Here is a 19084-nt window from a genome sequence, read left to right as displayed (position 1 = left end):
CCCTGTGAGGTAGGTTCTATTATTATCCACATTTTACAGATGAGGGAACTGAGGTCCAAAGAACCTAAGTGACTTGCCAGCTAGTAAGTCAGAGCAGGAAGTGTGAAAGGGGTGTTTCGAAAGGGTGCTTCAACTGTGCCATATTCTGACCCTAGGTCTGCCCCTCTCCTACCCCCTTAGTCAAGCACAGCTGGACTGGGGTCACAACTCCCCCATGGATTTGGAACATTTTCTCCCAACAGTAAGGAATGAATTTCTCTTTTTTACTACAGCTTCTTCAGCTCAAAAAATAACTGAATCATGGGAGTTGTAATAGACACTAAATATTCTTACTAGTACCTTATAATTTGGAAGTTAGAAAACCAAGCTCATTCAACAAACATTGAGTATCTCCTATGTGCTGGGAACTATGGAGGGTACAAAGATTCATTAATTATCTTTCAGGATGGGAAGGGTCTTTCATGTATCTAAGAGCTGGAAGTTGCTAGAAGGAATATGATCATTAGAAACAAAAATTAGTCAGGGAAGTCATCCTAGTGGAGAAAGTTTTTAGCAAGATTTTGAGGTATGTCTATGGAACAAATGGAAAGACCATTGTAGACTGGGGTACAGGAATATAATCTCAAAAATCACAGCTTTTCATGTCATTTGTCTTCTGACCAACAGATATTTCCTTCAACTCTTATCTCAGTTTCTCCTTTTTGTGGTATGATGGGGATTCATTGTTCCCCGATATGGAAGCCTAGGAAATAATAGAAATATGAAATACTTCCTACCTAAGAAGAAAGGGGTTATAGCATTAGTAGAAGCAATGACATCAGTAATTTTTTTTAAAAGTCTTATATTTACTACAGACCATTAGCAGTGAGGGTAGTAGAAGGAGATCCAGGCATGGAATCCCCATTCTTCTACTGACCATCTGAATGACTTTGAACAAGCTAACTTACTTTTCTGGGTTTCAGTTTTCTCATCTGTAAAATGAGGGGAATGGTCTAGATCAGTGATTCCCAATATTTTTTGTTCCTTAAACCCCATTCGACAACAACAAAATATGTTGTGAACCCCCAAGGTAATATTCTTCTAGCTTTATCCATTAAATGCTTAAAATAGCTACAATGTCCAAAAAACCTCTAAATTAAAATTTGCATTACAAAATATAAAATTTCATTCTACCTGTAATTATGACAATTCCAAATACAAAATTACAAGACTAATTATAAAATGATTAAAAATATTTTATGTGGGATATTCTATAAGAATAAAAGAAGTGATCAAACAAGATTTCATGCTTGCTATTATCTGCAAGAACATATGAAATTTCTTTACAAATTTTTGTTGAATATAAATAACATTTATGTAAAAATGCCCAATAACATTTAAGCAACTACATTTCATTTAAGGTGCCCTTAAAGTTTTTGTAGTATGAATCCCTTGGACCATCATCAAGAACCCTCAAGGGGTTGGAGAGCCAAGAAATCAGAACCATGTCTAAATGATCTACAAGGTCCCTTCTTGCTCCAAATCCTGTGAGCCATAAACCCTTAGAGGAGGGATTGATCTTAGAGATGATAAGTAAAAATCCTCATTTTATAAATTTGTGTAGTTCCTTTAATTTTATATGTCTTTTTCATGTATGTTATTTCATTTGATATTTGCAACAACCCTGGAAAGTAGGTTGAATAAGTGTTACTATTCCCACTTGACAGGTTGAAGAAATTGAGGCCATGCTCACATATAAGAGTTAATGGCGGAGCTGTGTCTTGATTTCTAGTAATAAAGTCTAGGGTTTTTTCCATTAGTTCATCCTGCTTAAAGGAAGAGTAAGAGTCTGGCTGTTAAAACCTGTTTATTTCTGCCAACAGGTCTCTTGCTCCTGGTACAGGATAGAACAAGATTAGAGCAAGGGTGTGGCTTGGTATCCAAATGACAGATCGATGACTATAGTTCTCTCACTACTCTAGAAGCATGATGAGTTATGTGTAGTTGTGGGAGGGGATGGAGGTGGGGGAACCTGGGTAGAGGAAAGGACAGTTAGTCCCAGACTACTATAGCAGAGCTGTTTCTATTCCTCTTTTCAGCATGGACCAGGGCTGAGTAGACCAGTAGCAGACACTGGAATTAGATGAGTAGATGGCAGATATACAGCTTTAAGTGGATCAGGATCAAAACAATAGGCTCCAGTGAAATCATCTTAGTTCCAGTTCTGTTTAAGAAAACTTAAAAAAAAAAAAGAGGTTCTGCCAGTGTATAGCCAATTAGTTCTATCGCTGTTCTAATCTCTTGTGTATGTCCAAAATGTCTCTCAGTATTACCCTTGCTCCCTATAGCGCAGCCCTTTGGAAGGAACCATAGGCATGTATAAAGTGTGTGTGTGTTGCATGCACCCCTATGGGAAGAAACTAAAGTCATTAATTCCTTTTGCATGCTTTGTTCTATCTCTCTTCCACCAACTTATTAGGGTCTTCCTTGACACAGAGGAAGGAATAGAGCTCAGCACTGGCTCAAGCTTCACCTAGAAGTACAATTCTGGGTCTGGGAAGTAGGCCAGAGGGCAATATTGAGTTGGAGTGCAGACCTGGAGCAAAGAACCCATGAAGGGCCCCATGACCTCTAACTGCTGGGGTCCTGTGACCTCTGCAAGAGACATACCTGATGGATTGGGGAACAGTAAAAATGATCATTACGATAGTTCACATTTATATAGCTCTTTATGGTCTATAAAATGTTATTCTCTCAGGTAGGTTTTATACATATCCTACAGATGGGGAAATGGATTCAGAGATGTTAACTGACTTGCCCACAGTTGTGCGTGTTGCAGCTACAACTCCATCTCCCTCTGTTGATTAACTCTTATTTATCCTGTATGTATCTTGTTTGTATGTAGTCATTTCCATCCCCCTTAGACTGAGCTCCTTGAGGGCAAAGACTGTGCTTTGCCTTATTTTGTATCCCCAGAACTTAGCACAGTGCCTGGCACATAGTAGGTGCTTAATAAATATGGGTTGGCTGACAGACCTGAACCCAGCTCTTGACTCCAGATCCCAGGCTCAGAAGATGTCAAGGACTCAGCTTTTTATTCTTAGATTCATCACTGTTAGAACCATTCTGTTTTCTGTGCCCAAGACTTTGGTCAGTTTATCATATGATCTGGGACACGAGGCTTATAAAAGTACAGATATAATACAAAAGAATACAGAAAGGGGAATGAGACACTAACAAATCAAGAAATCAAAAAAGGCCTCTCGGAAGGGAAGTGGTGCTTGAGCTAAGCTTTGACCAGAGCTGAGGGTTTCTCCCTCTTTACCTTCACCTCTTGAAACCCTTATCTGTAAAAGGAAGATGATAATAGCATCTACCTCAAAGGGTTGTTGTGGGACCAAATGAGATAATATTTGTAAAGCACTTAGGACAGTTCCTGGAACATAGTAGGAACTTAATAAATGCTTAAAAAAGAGATAGGAATTTCAGAGTTAAGTGTTGTGGAAATAAATACTTCTGAGTGATGGGCAGGTAGGTGGCATAGTGGATGGAACACCAGCCCTGGAGTCAGGAGGATCTGAGTTCAAATGTGACCTCAGACACTTACTAGCTGTGTGACCCTGGGCAAGTCATTTAACCCAGATTGTCTCAAAAAAAAAAACCCAACAAACCCAAAACAACACCTAGACATAGAGTATGACCATCCCTGCTTATAGTTGAAGTAGAATGAAGGTGCAGATTATGGGATTTGAAGTCATTGATGAACTGGGAAGCAGGGGTATTTGAGGAGATGCTAACATGTAAAATGATATCTGTAAATATTAGGGCAGAGTTGGGGTGAATAGGAAGATTGAGTGAGATGCTGAATTCCTTGAGAAAGCTCCTCTGGGAACCAATAGGTAACAACCACCAGCATCTGAATGGGGTGGTATACTTGGATGGAGAGAACCTCAAATAAGGAGGGGTCACTGAATGACTGTGATAGAAGAAGAGTCTAGAACTGACTATGAGGAACAAGATACACACGAGCTCCTCCTTCATTCAGCCCAGTGTGTTAGAAAGCATGAGAGAAGGTATATCCAGTATTGTAGGGTGGCCAGTGATGCAGTACTTTCTGGGGAGAGCCAGGTTTCCAAAATTGAAAGAAGATGGAAAGGGTTCTGGTGCTGGGGTGGGGGGAGTGGAAGGGCACAGTAGAATGGGAACATGGGAGTCATACAGCTGACATGAATGGATATGGAGGAGTAGGGAAGGAACCTTCTAGGAAGCCTACAACTCTAAATCACAAGGATTCTGAGTTAAGCCATAGGTCATAGATTGTGATGATGCTCTTTCTTGGATTTAGGATTATAGGACTTTAGAGTTTTAATAGGATTTAGAGCTTGAATATCTCTTAGGATCTTAGACATCATCTGGTTTATCTGACTCATTTTACAGATTAGTAAGCTAAGTGATGGAGACAGTAAGAGATGGGTTTATTTTATTCTTTTCCCACCCATTCATTTCTAAGGACACTGGAGTTGGCAAGGGGATAGTTTAGAAACTGAGAATTTTTGCCATACACATGCCTCGAGAAGGAATGAGGGAATCTCTTCCAGGTTCCCTGCTGAGTATGTTGTATGAGACAAGAGCCTCCTCTGATTCTGGTGCTCTCTGAAGAATCTCTAAACCGTGGGAAGCAGAGAGGTGTACAACTGGGGTTCAGCAGAATGCTAGGTTGTATTGTTTGAATCTGTAGAGAAAGTGGGATCTAAGCTCTGGGACTCCTGGGATTCCCTATCACTACCACTGACTTGCTATGTAACTTCGTACAAGTCCATTCAGTTTCCCTTTTCTGAAAAATGGAAAGACTCTTAGTGGCCAGGAACTGTGATGAAAGGGATAAAACAAAATAGAATGGTCACTCTCCTCAACCTTGACCATCTCTGTCCATGCTCCCTCTTTCACCTTGTCCATTATATTGGGCTTTGGTGAGAGGAGAGGTTAGAGGAAAGTAAGAAAAGGTAGAGAGAAAGAGGTAACATGGTACAGTGGAGGTCACACTAGCAAGTTTTGATTCTTCTATAATCTGTGGGATTTTGGACAGATCAATTAATTTCTCATTAATGATTATTTTGTCAGAATTTCATTTTTTTTGGAGGGGGGACGGCAGGGGCAGTTGGGGTTAAGTGACTTGCCCAAGGTCACACAGCTAGTAAGTGTGTCAAGTGTCTGAGGCTGAATTTGAACTCAGGTCCTCTTGACTCCAGGGCCCGTGCTCTACGCAGTCAGAATTTCATTTTTTTGAGAGCCTTCCCAGCCCTTTTGAGCTATCTTCCTCCTTAAGGCCTGTCCCTGGGATAATGCCTCTCATTTTCTCTGAAATTTTTGAAATCCTATTTAGTTACTACTGACCGTATCATCATGTATGATCTTATAAATATAACTGAGGATCACATTAGGATTATTGGCAGCATCACCACGTTGCTAACTCAAATTGAGTTTGTAATACTGACCCGCCCCCCGCCCCCCCCACACACACACCTCGAGTCTTTTTCACTTAAACTAGCCATGTCTTGCCCTTCGCATACAAACAAAAGCCCCCTAAATTCAGGGTTTCATATGAATTCTTCCCCAGCTCCATTTTGATAGATTCAGGACTTTGTTCCCCTCCAAGTCTTTTTTTAATCTTGATTGTGTCATCCACCAGTTTAACTTCTGCCCAGCTTTGTTTATGCCCAAGTCAGGCCCAACTCCCTTCATTTGCTTCCTTTAACAGGGCTGTTAGAGTTGTTGGCAGGTCAGGAGTTGTGGACACAGAAAATCTAGATTTCAGTAAGGCACCTGATAGCCTCCTGTGGTGCAACCAATAGTCACAAGATAGTCAGTAGTAATTAGATAATCTCCAAATGTAAGATAGTTCTCAATCTCTATAGTTATTCCTTATTTACAGGGTTTCAGAATCTTAAGCCTGAATAAGGAGGGTTGCAGTGTTTACCTCCCGAGATAAGAGATATCTCCACCAAACATCATTCTCCTGGCTTTGGGGTACAAGTCTATTTGCATACAGTGGGATGGTCCCGTGGGGTGATATTAGAACTGTTGAACTATTCATGACTATTTATTAATAACGGTTTCCAACTTGAAAAGTTCCTGGGCTCAGCAGCAGAACTTGGGCTAGAGCAGGGAGACCAGAGGAGGGAAGAATATATAAAGTGTGTGCCCCCTGATCATCTCCCTCCAACCCTAGATTGACAATCCTATTTAGGCCCCTTGACATTTCTCCTGGCTGGCCTGCTCGCATACCAGCACATGACAATGAATCTGAGCCCCTTCAATCCCCCACGCTAAGGCTGCGGCTGCTCTGGCTCATTTGCCAGTCATTTGATGCCCCACACCTGTTAACTGCTTTCCTTGTGAGCTGCCAACCCACACGCGCAGCTATGAATAGGTTAGGAGAGTGAGAGGGGGCACAGAGAGGGCAGGAGGGTAGGGAATTTGAGGCCAGAATCTTTTGCGGGAATGGAGTGTGTGTGTGTGTGTGTGTGTGTGTGTGTGTGTGTGTGTGTGTGTGTGCAGGTGTGCATGAAGGGGTATCTCTTAGACTGAAGAAAAGAAGGGAGAAAGAACCTTTTGAGGGATGGTGAGGTGGAGAATGAGGGAAGGGAGTATAGGGGAAAAGGGAGAGCAGAAAATGCTTGAGTTTATAGCTTTAGGGGATGAAATCTGGGAGGGAGGTTGAGGACAGTGTTAGAAAGACGAAGGAGACAACAAGAGTAGGTGACCCAGAGAAAGAACTGATAAAAGAATATATATAGAATAATTTTATACATATCTGCCAATTTGTCTAATGGTAGCCATCTCTAGGGCAGCGGGGGCGAGGGAGGAAAAAAAGGGAAAAAAAAGAATTGTTCATGCTAACTTTGTTGTATATTTGGAGGGAATAGTAAGTTGTACATGGTAGATTTGCAGTTTTCATGCAATCATCTTTTTTTTTTATTATACTATGTTATGGAAATGCTTGTTTCATTCTGTGAATTGAAAATAAAATAAATTTAAAAAAAAACAAAAAGAATGGGCAACTGATTGTGTAAAGGGCCAGAGAAGAGACTTGACGATAATCATAATAGCTCCTAAAGCTTTTTACAGAGCTCCTTGCTTGCAGTAATCCCATGAGGCAGGCAGTGCTATTATTATCATTAACCTCAATTTTACAGATGATTAAACAAGGGTCAGGGGAATGCTTGTAAGTGTCAGAGCTGGGACTGGAACCCAGCTCTTGGATGTTCTTCTTTCACTGTCCTATATGATTATAGTTGGGCATTCAGCATAGGCTGCCTTATCGTTTATGCTGAATGTCCCATGGATACTAACAAGGGTGTGCTGGAGCCAACTCTAACCATCTAGAGCTGATTGTTAAATTCCCAGTAGTGTTAAAATTTCACTCACACCCCAGAAATTGGCAATTGCTACAAATCAGGGTTTGGGTTATTGTTTTGTTGAATATCTTAGACTTAAAGTATTAATAATGTAGATTAAACTTAAATGTGTATATGTATGCATTTTGTCCCTCTGGAGAAGCTGGTTGTTGAGTATTTATTAGCATATCCCAGGATTGTTCTATTAACATTACAGGGGTGCAGCAAAAGGCTCAGGGAACAAAATTTTCACCAGATTGCAGTCTTGGTGATTATAGGATAGTAATAAAATAATAATAACAATAACTGGCATTTATGTGGCGCTTCAGGTTTGCGTTTGAGCCACACCTGAGGCTCAACACCCCTGAGTGGTATGGGGGAAAAATCCTAAGATCATAGTGTTAGAAGAGCTGAGCTCAGGCTCTAATTCTGCTATTCGCTCACGGTTTCCCCCTGAGTAAGCCACCTCAATTTTCGGACCTGATCTGTAAAATGAGGTTGATGATAGTACTTGGGCTGTCTTTTTCACAAGGCCAATTGTTGTAAGGAATGTGCTTTCTAAAGTGCTTCAATGTGCTATGCTTGTGAATAAAGATAGTAATAATGGCCAGCATTTTTGGAGTGCTTTAAGGCTGGCAAAGAGCTTTATAAATATTATCTCATCTCGTTCTCATACTCTTATGATTATTGCTAAGTCTCTATCTCTGGCCCATCTTTGTCCAGGCTGTCTCCCACCTCTGATCTACCATCCTTCATCTTTCTAATAACTCGGCCTAGTTGTCCTGATCAATATCTGGCCACTGGACCCAGATGGCTCTGGAGGAGAAAGTGAAGCTAGTAACTTGCATAGCCCTCCCTCACTTAAATCTGATTCACTTGCAAGCGATGGCATCATCTTCCTGATATCACGGTCCTCTTCGAGGACGAAGGACAAACAACTAGACCAGCCCTCAACCCGTCAGCCATTTCTCATCTGCTTAGCTAGACTGTTAAGTTACTTGGTGTGACGCCTGCGCTTAGTTGTATCCCCCACAGAACCTAACTTGGTTCCTTACATAGTAGGGGCTCAGTAAATACTTGTTGATTGAGTAACTAGGGCCAGGTGATCTGGAGGTGGGAAAAGGAGACTTGGGACTGGAGCTAATGCAAGGGGTGGAACTGAGATGAGAGAGAGGCCAAGAGGATGGAACTAAGATTAGGAGAGTTGCCTGGATTCCATCTTTTTGCTCTCCTTCCCAACCACCAGCTCTTAAAACACATGGCTTACTTTAAGACTTAGTTCAGGCTGTGCCTCCTCCAGGACCTTTCCTGGTCCTTCCAGCTGCTAGTGCCATCCTCTTTAAGGTTATCTTCTCCCTTTACTGTATGTTCTGACTGTTCTCAGGGCAGCTAGGTGGCACAGTGGATAAAGTGCCAGGCATCAGAAAGACATCTTCTTGAGTTCAAATCTGGCTTCAGACACTTACTAGCTGTGTGACCCTGGGCAAGTCACTTAACCCTGTTTACCTCAGTTCCTCATCTATAAAGAAGTGGCAAACCATTGCAGTATCCTTGCCAAGAAAAACCCAAATGAGGTCATGAAGAGTTAGACACAACTGAAACTGACTGAATAACAAAATGTATATTCTGATTTATATATGTTTTCCCTCTTATTAGAATGTAAACTCCTTGAGAGCAGGGACTATTCTTACCTTTTTGTTTTATATCCTCAGATGCTTGTTGATTGATTGATTTTGTCTCCCTTTTCCCTATTCTTTGACCACCACCAACCCCTTCCCCCCCCTTTTTTTTAATATGTATCTGCCCTTAAGGGAGAAAAGAGCTACTCCACTCAAGGCATTGTGTGCCAACTCACTGTTCAGATGTGTGATGTCTTTTCCCCATGTGACCAGGCTCCCCAGTGTCTTCCCTTTAAGGGCTCAGGTCCTAATTTCATTCCTAGTTAATAGCAGCATGGTATAGCAGATAAATTCCTGGGCTTGGAGTCAGGAAGGCCAGGATTCAGACACTGCTGGATTCCAACACCTCTTTGCTGTGTGTTGCTGGGCAGATCATTTAACCTTTCTCTGCCTCAAGCAGCTCCCTAAAGTTGACCTGTAAGTCAAAAGATGGGCTGACATCTGTGCTGGTGAAGAAAGTCACAGATCTTGAACATGCTAAATAAAAACAAAAACCACTTAATTCAAAATCAGAAAATATGGATTCAAAACTTGACCATGCCACTTACTGTCTGAGTAGCAGAACAGAAAGGTCTCATTTGAGCAGTTTTTCATCTGTAGAATATGGGAATTGGACTAGGGATTCGGGGGAAAAAAAGATTCTGGGGGAATTTATGTGACAGCTGTTGACAAGTTTTTCAAGTCTCTCGTATGGAAGAGGTCTTAAAGCTGTTCTTTTTGATCCCAGAGGGCAGAAGCAGGACAGGTAGATTTTAGTTTGAGGTCAGGAAGAAAACTTCTTACAATGAGAGCCATCCAAAAGTAGAATAATCTGCTCTGGGAGGTGGTGGGTTTCCTCTCACTGGAGGACTTCAGACTGGATCGGAACTGCCACTTGCCACACACAGTGCCTATTACATAATAGGTGCTTAATAAATGTTTATTTTTTGATTGATTGATAGTGGTGATCTCGTTCATGAATAGGTGGCCAATGAAGAAGTCTCTTCTGCACCCAAGGTTTTCTTATTCTGTGGTCCTTTCCCACTCTCAGATCCTCTGATTCTTATCTACATGTACTTGCCTTGGAAACTGCATGGACCCAAGCTCACTAACCACCAAGTTTTGTTTAGGGGATAGCTCATCCCCTAGGACAAGGGAGAGAAGAGACAGAGTGGAGGTGGGCTTCCTTCCTTTCATCTGCTGAAATCGAAGGCTGTAGAGATATGTTCAAGTGGAAGGGGGAGGTGTTTACCTCATCCCTGGGAGCCAAGCTCCCACAGGGCATAAATACTAAAGCTAGTATTCAACTCCAGGGCCTTTGCCTCTAGATGTGTGGTTCATTCACCATGGCTGAAATCAGGATCTGCACCCTCAAAGGAGAAGACAAAGGGGCCTGGTAGTATGGGGAAGTGACTCTAACCCTTCCTGGTTCCGTCTTTCAGTCTAACCCACTCATTGTATGAGTCTTTATTACACCCAGAGAGGTGTGAAGTAACTCATACAAATGTTCACGATTTATGAGGGACAGTAAGGGTTGGGGGAGAATGTCCTGCATCTAAAGTCAGAAGACCTGGTTTCCAGTCCTAGCCTTGTCATTGACTAGTTTTGTGAGAGGGCACGGGTCATTTCCACTTCTCTGGAACTCAGTTTCCCCTTCTACCAAATTCTATCTGCCTAGATATGTCACAGCATTGTTCTCAGGATCAAATGCAATGATGTCCATAAGGGCCCCATAAAGTGCTATATAGATAGGGATAAGTAGGGACCTATCATTTCATGAGTATAGGGAACTAACTCCTCATTCTACCAATTTAGATCAGCACTTTCTCTACAACTTAGTAGACAACACAAAATTGTATAGGGGAGAGAGTGCTGGATTTGGAGTCAGAAAACTTTGGCCCAGATGTTACTCCCTGAATGATTTTAGGCACTTAACTTCTTTGGGCCTCAGTTTCCTCAACTGTAAAGTGATGAGGTTGAATTAGATGATCTCGAGTTCCAAATCCGAATCCTTTTGAAATATGCCAGTTAACACACAAGCTTACAAGCCCTTGGAGAACAACCCCTTCTCCCTATATTGAAGACTTTCCCATACCTATTTTAGCCGAACTATCCTTTCCCCTTAAGAAAGTTATGACTGACTGCCCCATAGTGGCCAGTAGTGGAACTGACTGAAGGACTGCACAGTCCTCCCAAGGGTTGGTTGGTTACGTCCTTGTCTTGGCAAAGAAGGGCCCTTGGTGTCTGGATCTAATACTGTCCTAGGTCCAGAAACTCCTTCTCTGTTTTTAAGACTGTGCTAATGATATGTTCTGTTTATGTCCCATTGTGGCCAGGGCTACGAGCTAAAGTGCAAGGGTCGAAGCTAGCCTGGGAATGGGGACTTCTGCATTAGATTGATTTCTTATGAATCTTCACATTGGTCTGTACACTGTCCTTGCCCAAGTACAGAATGACTAAGCGTCAAATGGGGATAATAATACCCATAGTGTGTACCTAGCCAGGATGTGTTGAGTTTCAAATGAGGTAATGTCCCTAAAGTGCTTTGCAAACCTTAAAGCATTATGTACAGATGTCACCTCAAAGTACTATGCATAAATGGCATTTGTTATCATGTTGGTGGTCACAGGAATACAGTCTAGGGCTCAAGCTATATGAGTAACTGTCTTATTCCAGGGTCTTTCTTGATTCTGAGAAACCCGATCATTTAAATTATATTGAAATTAAAGTTCAATGAAGTTTAACAGAGGAAGAACTATGACATATGAAGAGTTTATCTTCAATGCCATAAGATCAGAGGATTTGGGGCTGGAAGTGACCTTATAGATGATGCAGTTCAATGTCCTTACCAGTAGATGAGGAAACTAAAGGCTGGGGAAATAAAATGAGTGTTCTCAAGGGTACCCAACTAGTGAGCAGTGATCAGAATTTCAGCCCGGTCCTCTGATACCAAATCCAGTGATGTCCCTATTGTAGGTACCCCTTCCCCAGTGCGCATTGCAACCCTTTAAGGTCTTCCCATTCTATGTATTTCTTGTCCATATCTTTCCATGAATCCTCCATAGAAAACCCACCATTTCACATGCTTCCTTCCTCTGGTTCTTTTACTATTTTGTCGATAACAGATAGATTGTCCTTCTGTTATCCCTAATACTTATTACATGACTAGATCTGACTGTGTTCTTTCTGTCATGCCACCTGCTAGCCAGCTGTGAATTTTCAAGTAACCACTGTCTAAATTTTTTGAAAGTTTTTCCACTTTCTTCTAGTCCCTTAGCTGGTTTGGAATCTTTGTTAAGTAGAATGACCTTCTAAGATACCTGAGGCTGTCTGAAACGTGTCTGGATACCTCTGTGGATTCCTCTGAATTATATGGCACCGTGTGGTATCTGTCCCAACAGGCTGACCTCAACACCAACATGGAGGACGAAGGCAGCTCTTTTTATGGTGTCTCCAGTCAGTATGAGAGTCCTGAGAACATGATCATCACCTGCTCCACCAAAGTCTGCTCCTTTGGCAAACAGGTTGTGGAGAAAGTAGAGGTGAGCAACTGCCTACTTACAAGGGGTAGGGAAGGGGGTGATAAAGCCAGAAGTACAGGTATGGTGCTGATTTCTTCTTCCATAGAGCTCAACAAAAGCCCGATGCTTAGAGCTCTGCTTTGAAGCAAACTTAGGACTTCTGGGTACTTTTCCCTTGTGCTGACACAGTCCATCTCCCTATGTGGCCTTAAACAAGTGGCTTCCACTTCTCACAAGGAGAATCTGAGAAGCTGGCTCCCTCCACCTTCTCCACTGAACTTCCCTTGGATCTGCTTTTAAAAAAAAATTATAATTTAAATAAAAATTTTGGAAGTTGTTTAATTCTAGCATTCTTAGTAACCATCAACAAAAACAAATATTTGAATAAACGAAATAATGAATTATCTCACGTTTAACTTATCAGAAACTCCAATTTATTCACACTTTTGAAAAGTGCATATTAACTTTAACAGAATAACAAATGTGTTCATTTTGTAAAAATGTTACCAGCATTTGCTTTATTACTATATTCAAGTCACTGTGCTGGGTCCTGACTATAAAATATGGTAATATCTCTTTAATTCATTGGAGTTTTGCTTATTCAAATGGACTAAGAAATATTGTTAATTTACCTAACAAAATAGGGTTTAGCCAGGTTTATTAACAGAGAAATAAAATAAGTTTAGGAGACTAAAGTTTTATTGTGTATATTAGCAATTATTTGCATACAAACAAGCAATTGGTGTACTGATTTACAAACTATTCTTATTTCAGTATTTTCTCGGATCCATGATTTCACTGATGTGGGTATACCTTCCATAACTGCAGTTCGTCCATGCCTTTTTATCCTGGGTGATTCTCATTCAAATTTTACCATAGAGCCTCCAATGACACCCAGTATGTTAAAGACATTCCTTTAGGGTTTGTGTTTTATTTTGTTTATTTATTTTTTACATTTCACGGGTATTAGTGCAACACTTAGGCTATCCAACTGATATCATTTGCTGTAATCACAAAGGAATCCACCTCCATTTCCGATGATCTGAAACCACCCAGAAACCACTTCTTGCACATAAGAAATATGTTACAGCCTCTTATGTCTACTACATGTCTATATGTTGCCTATTGGGTCACTGGCAATTTTGATCCTTTGGAGAGGATGGCAATCCAAGATCTGCAGTCAGATAGTATATCCAGGAGAATATTGTCTGGATGATACGCATTTTTTTCATCTATTTGATTTTTTTACTGAATAGATGTACTTGTTTGAGTCATTAGCCCAGTCTCTTTTGAGTTACCATTTACCACACTGAGGAGGCCTTAAAAATAGTCTAGGGTTTTATATCATCCATGGAAAGGAAAATCCAGAAGATCTTTCTCTTCTATTTGGATCTTATGAGGGACATTTGCCCATAAAAGTAGCAAATCTTTTGGGCAAGTATAAATCTCCTTGTTTTATACTTGACAGTACCAGTCAGAGAATCATTGAACACAATTACCTCTTTGGTTATATTTATCAATGAATTTTTATATAATGTTAGAATTCTTTGAGAGATTTCATGAATTAAGAGTCCATGAGAGACTCCTTTTTGGAAGAGAACTTTTAAATCTACCTACCATTCGAGGCAACTAGGTGGCACAGAAAATAGAATGCTGGACCGGGAATTAGGAAAATAGGAGTTTTCATATATGGCCTGAGATACTAGCTGTGTGACCCTAGGCAAGTCACTTAACTTCAATCTGCCTAGGTTTTCTCATCTGTAAAATGGGGAAAATAGTAACACCTACCTCCCATGGTTATTGCAAAGATCCAATGAGGTAATATTTGTAAAGTGCTTTGCAAACCTTAAAGTGCTATATAAATCCTGGCTTTTAATTTCTTTAATTAAATGCTTTTCTGTAATCAATGAACATTATAAATACAGTAGGATGTTTTCTGTACTTCTTAGTCAATTTTATGACTACAAAGAAAATGATTTTTTCCTTCTCATATTTTCATCACGGATAACCTCAGCACCTAGGCAGATGATGTTTATTACAATTTGATAAAGATGAGAAAATAGGTGAAAAGCATTTCAAGACCTTCTTGTGACATTCCATGACTAATTCCTAGTTTGTTGGGGCATTGTTGATATAGTTTCAAAAATATTCATCTCTTTGTTGATATCTGCTGCTTTTATATCACATTTGTTTCCAAATACATCCTTACCTCCTCCCTTGTTCAGCAAATATTAAAGGAAGAGGGAGAAAAGCAGTTCAGCGATTCTAACCAACACACTCATTGTTTCTGACTATATATGCATTATTCAACACTTTCTCCGCAATGAAGGGAAGGAGGCATGTTTTTAAAAATTCTTCTCTAATATGGTGTTTGGTTTCACTTTTTTGTCTTTGTTGGTTGTAGTCATTGTGCATATTAGTTTTCGTGGTTCTATTTACTTTTTTATAATAATTTCTTCTTAGTAAGTTGTAAATCTGTTTGCTCTTGGTCCTGGTTGGCCTCTTTATAGCAACCTAAGGTATAAATGATGTTTGAAGTCTGGACTAGTCATGTGCCTGAACTATCACCCTTGGACTTGGACCTTAAAAGGCAAAAGACTGTCAGAGACACAGAGCTGAAATGTTGAGAGAGAAGCTGATCAGATATAGAGAGACTCTGATTTCCCGGAGGAAGATTTTCACAGTCCTATAGTTCCATAGCCCCTCCAAGGAATAATGTAGAACCATGTGACTCCAGGTATAGAAGTGGAAAGAGTTCTAGCAAGGAATTCCAGGGCCAATTTTGGAATTATAGGAACCTAATTGGGCAGCAGTGGAATGACAGAAGAATTTTTAGACATCCCCCTAGATGCAGAGGAAGAGTTCCTGGATGATGCTAAGGTTTTTAGCCGAGAAGAGAAATTCCATAGTTAAGCAGGATTTAGAGCTGAGTATCAGCAAGAGACAGAGCCACAATAGGAAGGAGAAAACATAGATCTTATCTTTTCTTAATATTCTGAATCATGTGAACTGTGTTAGTTCTAAAGAAATGGAATAATTTTCAAATGTTTTCTCTTTGTGGAAGACCTGCAACCCTGTACACATAGCTTACTATAGTGCCATAATCATTAAAAACTTTAAAGGTGCCTGGATGAGGTGGAGGTCTACCCAATAGGAAAGAAGAATTTGTTTTGGGCTTTGGTATGAATTCTTTTAGTTCTACTTTTTGTCAGGTTAAACAAAGCCTTTCTGGAAGGTGAGCTAAAAGCCTTTTCCCTTTTGTTGGTGACCTCTAAGGTTGAGTCAGAATGTGATGTTCCCAAGGTAAACCCAAGAGAAAAGTTCCTAGGATGGAAACCCATCCACGTATACCTAGAGCCTTTGGTTTCAGGTCAAAGATTACATAGGTATACATATCAGTTGTTATTTATGTGTATTTGTTCTTATTTTTAGGATAGAAACATTGTTTTTTATTTGTTCCATTTTCAAAAATATTTTCCCTCTATCTTATCCTACAGGAAAGTAGGAGGGAAGGGGATAAGAGAGGAGGAGATGATAGAATGGAGGGCAAATGGGAGGAGTCGGTAATCAGAAGCAAACACTTTTGAGGAGGGACAAGGTCAAAGGAGAGAAGAGAATAAATGGGGGGCAGATAGGATGGAGGCAGATACAGTGAGCCTTTCACAACATGACTGTTACGAAAGGGTTTTGCATGACTATACATGTATAGCCTTTATTGAATTGCTTGCCTTCTCAAGGAGGGTGGTTGGGGAGAGAGGAAGGGGGAGAATATGGAACTCAAGGCTTTAAAAACGAATGTTAAAAATTTTCTTACATGCAACTGGGAAATAAGATGTACAGGTAATGGTGTATAGAAATCTATCATACCCTATAGAAAAATAGAAGGGAAGGAGGCAGTAGAAGGGAGGGCAGATTGGGAGAAGGGGTAATCACAACGCATGTTGTCTTAGGGTGGGGGGAGGGGAAAGATGGGGAGAAAATTTGGAACTCAAAATCTTGTGGAAGTGAATGTAGAAAACTAAAACTAAAAATTAATTAATTTAAAAAGTGTCAAAAATATATTTCCCTTCCTGAGATACTTTATAAAATGATCCTTTAATACATTCAAGATAATATGATTATGTTCCTTCCAGCACAGATCTACAGTCCAGCTCCAGTCACTCTTCCAAATTTCATCTTCTACCATTTCTATTTCCTCATATACCATATTGTAAACTGAGGTGTTAGAATCCACATGTGGAGCATCCACTGACATTGAGGATGAAAATAGATTTGAGAAATGCTGGCAAATCTCTTTGATTTTCTGTATTTTTTGTTCTCTTAACAGTGTGTGTCACTTACGGATGCTCTTGGGATGGAAGCTTAGCCAAGCTTTCTGCAGATTTGTTTCTGCATTCACGGATTTTCAAAGTGATACTGCTTATACTTTTCTGTCTTCCTCCTCCGTAATATTTTACAAATGAGTTTGTATTATAAATTAGTATGTCCCTAGGCTGCCACATCTCTGCTTGGTGAAGAAATCAAGCATTTGTTAGCTAAGGCAATTTGGGGCTTTTTTTTAAAACCTCATTGTTTTGGTGATTGCTTTATATAGACTAAATCTGTGTGGAAAATAGTGATGATACCTTTTTGCATATCTCCTTCCCTATGAATCACTTTTATGTATGCTTTGAAGCAGATCCCCTGTAGCACTATGATGACCAATTAAGTTACTTCTTAAATGTGAAAGTAATAATTTTACATTTCTTTGAAAAATAAGCTATAAAAAGCTAACCTCTCTATTCTCTTACCTCTTACTCCCCCCATCACCCCATAGCTTACTTAATGGTCCTATTTTTATACAAAATACCATAGTTTCCACCAATTACTAAAGGGAGGACTAGAATTGGGGGTGGGGCAGAACCATATTGCTATTCAACAAAGAAGACAGTCTTTCTTCAAGCTCCCAGAGGAAATACCCATATCTACTCCATTTCTCATCATCTTCTATTTCTGGGGTTTATGGGAATCCTTCCACTGGTGTTGCTCTAGAACAGAAGCAACCATAATGGCTAAAGTACTTGCATGGGGAATAGAGGTGGACATGTAAAGTGATCCTGAATTCCTGCTCTTCTTTGGGTCCTGCAGACAGAGTACGCCCACTATGAGAATGGCCACTACTCCTACCGAATTCACCGGTCTCCTCTCTGTGAATATATGATCAACTTCATCCATAAGCTAAAGCACCTGCCAGAGAAATACATGATGAACAGCGTATTGGAGAACTTCACTATTCTGCAGGTGTGTGCTGATATGAATGCTCCAGGTCCCTGTACTGGTGGGAATCCAGGGTGGGAATGTGAGGACTGAGGGGAAACTTCAAAACTGGTGCCAGAAGTTCAAGAGGAAGTGGTAGATGATAAAGGCTTCTCCTTGTAGCCAAGGTTGGAGCTACAGGGAACCTCAAAACTTTGAGATGGAGAGGGCAAGTCGGTACAGAAAAGGGAAATTTCTTGGCAGACCTCATCATTCTTCTTTCTCCTGCATCTAGGTGGTGACCAACAGAGATACCCAGGAAACCTTATTGTGTATTGCATATGTGTTTGAAGTGTCCACAAGTGAGCACGGAGCTCAACATCACATCTACCGGCTGGTGAAAGAATGACAGACTTGGGGATGGAGGATGAGAAGAGCCAGGCTGTATGTGTACAGTGAAAGTATGGAGATCTGGTCTATGCCTGATGTTCAGAATCAAGAAGAGAACATTTTCCCTCCTTCCCAAGAGCAAACATAATCCCCTAACCTCAAATAAACTCAAGATATTACATATTTTCAGAGGAATGTGGTCTGGCTGTGTGAACAGTGGGAAGGGGTAGGGAGGGAGCTCTAGGAGACGAAAGTGGGATTTATCTGGGAGTTGGGCTGGGGCGAGGAAGGAGTCACATATTCAGTATGTGTCATGAGCTATTTTGAAGCCATGATCCCACTGTCTGTCCAGCTCTCCACCCCACCACTGAACCCTTTGGCCCTGATGATTTACCCTCCAGTAATCTGTTGGACCCGATGAGAGAAGGTTTAGGTACCAACCATGGAGGAGTCAGAGCTGGAAAGGACCTTATTTTATGGGTGAGGAAAGTGAAGTATAGAGAGGTGAATGACTTGCCTCTGTGATCCTAGGGAGTAAGCAAAGCCAAGATTTGAATCCACATGTTTTGACTCCAGTGCTTTTCTTCTATACCACATTGCTTCCCTATGCATCCACATCCTGAGCAAAGGCTTGATCAGTCATATATTGTATCTGTTTCACCCACACTTGTGTACTGATTTTTGCTACGTATGTATCTTTGCTCGTATGTATCTTTGCTCCTGCTCATTCAGTCCCAACCCACACAGAGACTTGGGACCTGGGACTGGAAGACAAAGTGAAGTGAAAGAAAGCTGGTGGTTGGTTGAGTCTGATGGGTGTAGGTTTTAGAAGGGTAAATAGTAGGGTAGTGATAGAGGCTCCTCTTTAGTCTAGGGATATCCCCCAGGAACATTCATTTATTTA

General features: G+C 40.7%; 1 protein-coding gene across 3 annotated transcripts in view; it reads left to right on the top strand.

Moving 5' to 3' along the window:
- TEAD4 (TEA domain transcription factor 4) overlaps positions 1–18369 on the top strand; it is a 77889-nt gene extending 59520 nt beyond the window's left edge. For all 3 annotated transcript variants that reach the window (XM_036760159.1, XM_036760158.1, XM_036760160.1), the window contains 3 exons: positions 12436–12576; positions 17683–17835; positions 18086–18369. In XM_036760159.1, coding sequence (XP_036616054.1) covers positions 12436–12576; positions 17683–17835; positions 18086–18199 — 408 coding nt within the window. In that variant the 3' untranslated portion in view covers positions 18200–18369. The remainder of the gene's footprint in view (positions 1–12435; positions 12577–17682; positions 17836–18085) is intronic.
- The last annotated feature ends 715 nt before the right edge of the window (positions 18370–19084 follow it).

This window comes from Trichosurus vulpecula, chromosome 5 (genome assembly GCF_011100635.1).
Source record: "Trichosurus vulpecula isolate mTriVul1 chromosome 5, mTriVul1.pri, whole genome shotgun sequence".
NCBI classification, from domain to species: Eukaryota; Metazoa; Chordata; class Mammalia; order Diprotodontia; family Phalangeridae; genus Trichosurus; species Trichosurus vulpecula.
Note: the sequence above shows the minus strand (reverse complement) of the source record. Positions and strands in the feature narration are given on the sequence as shown.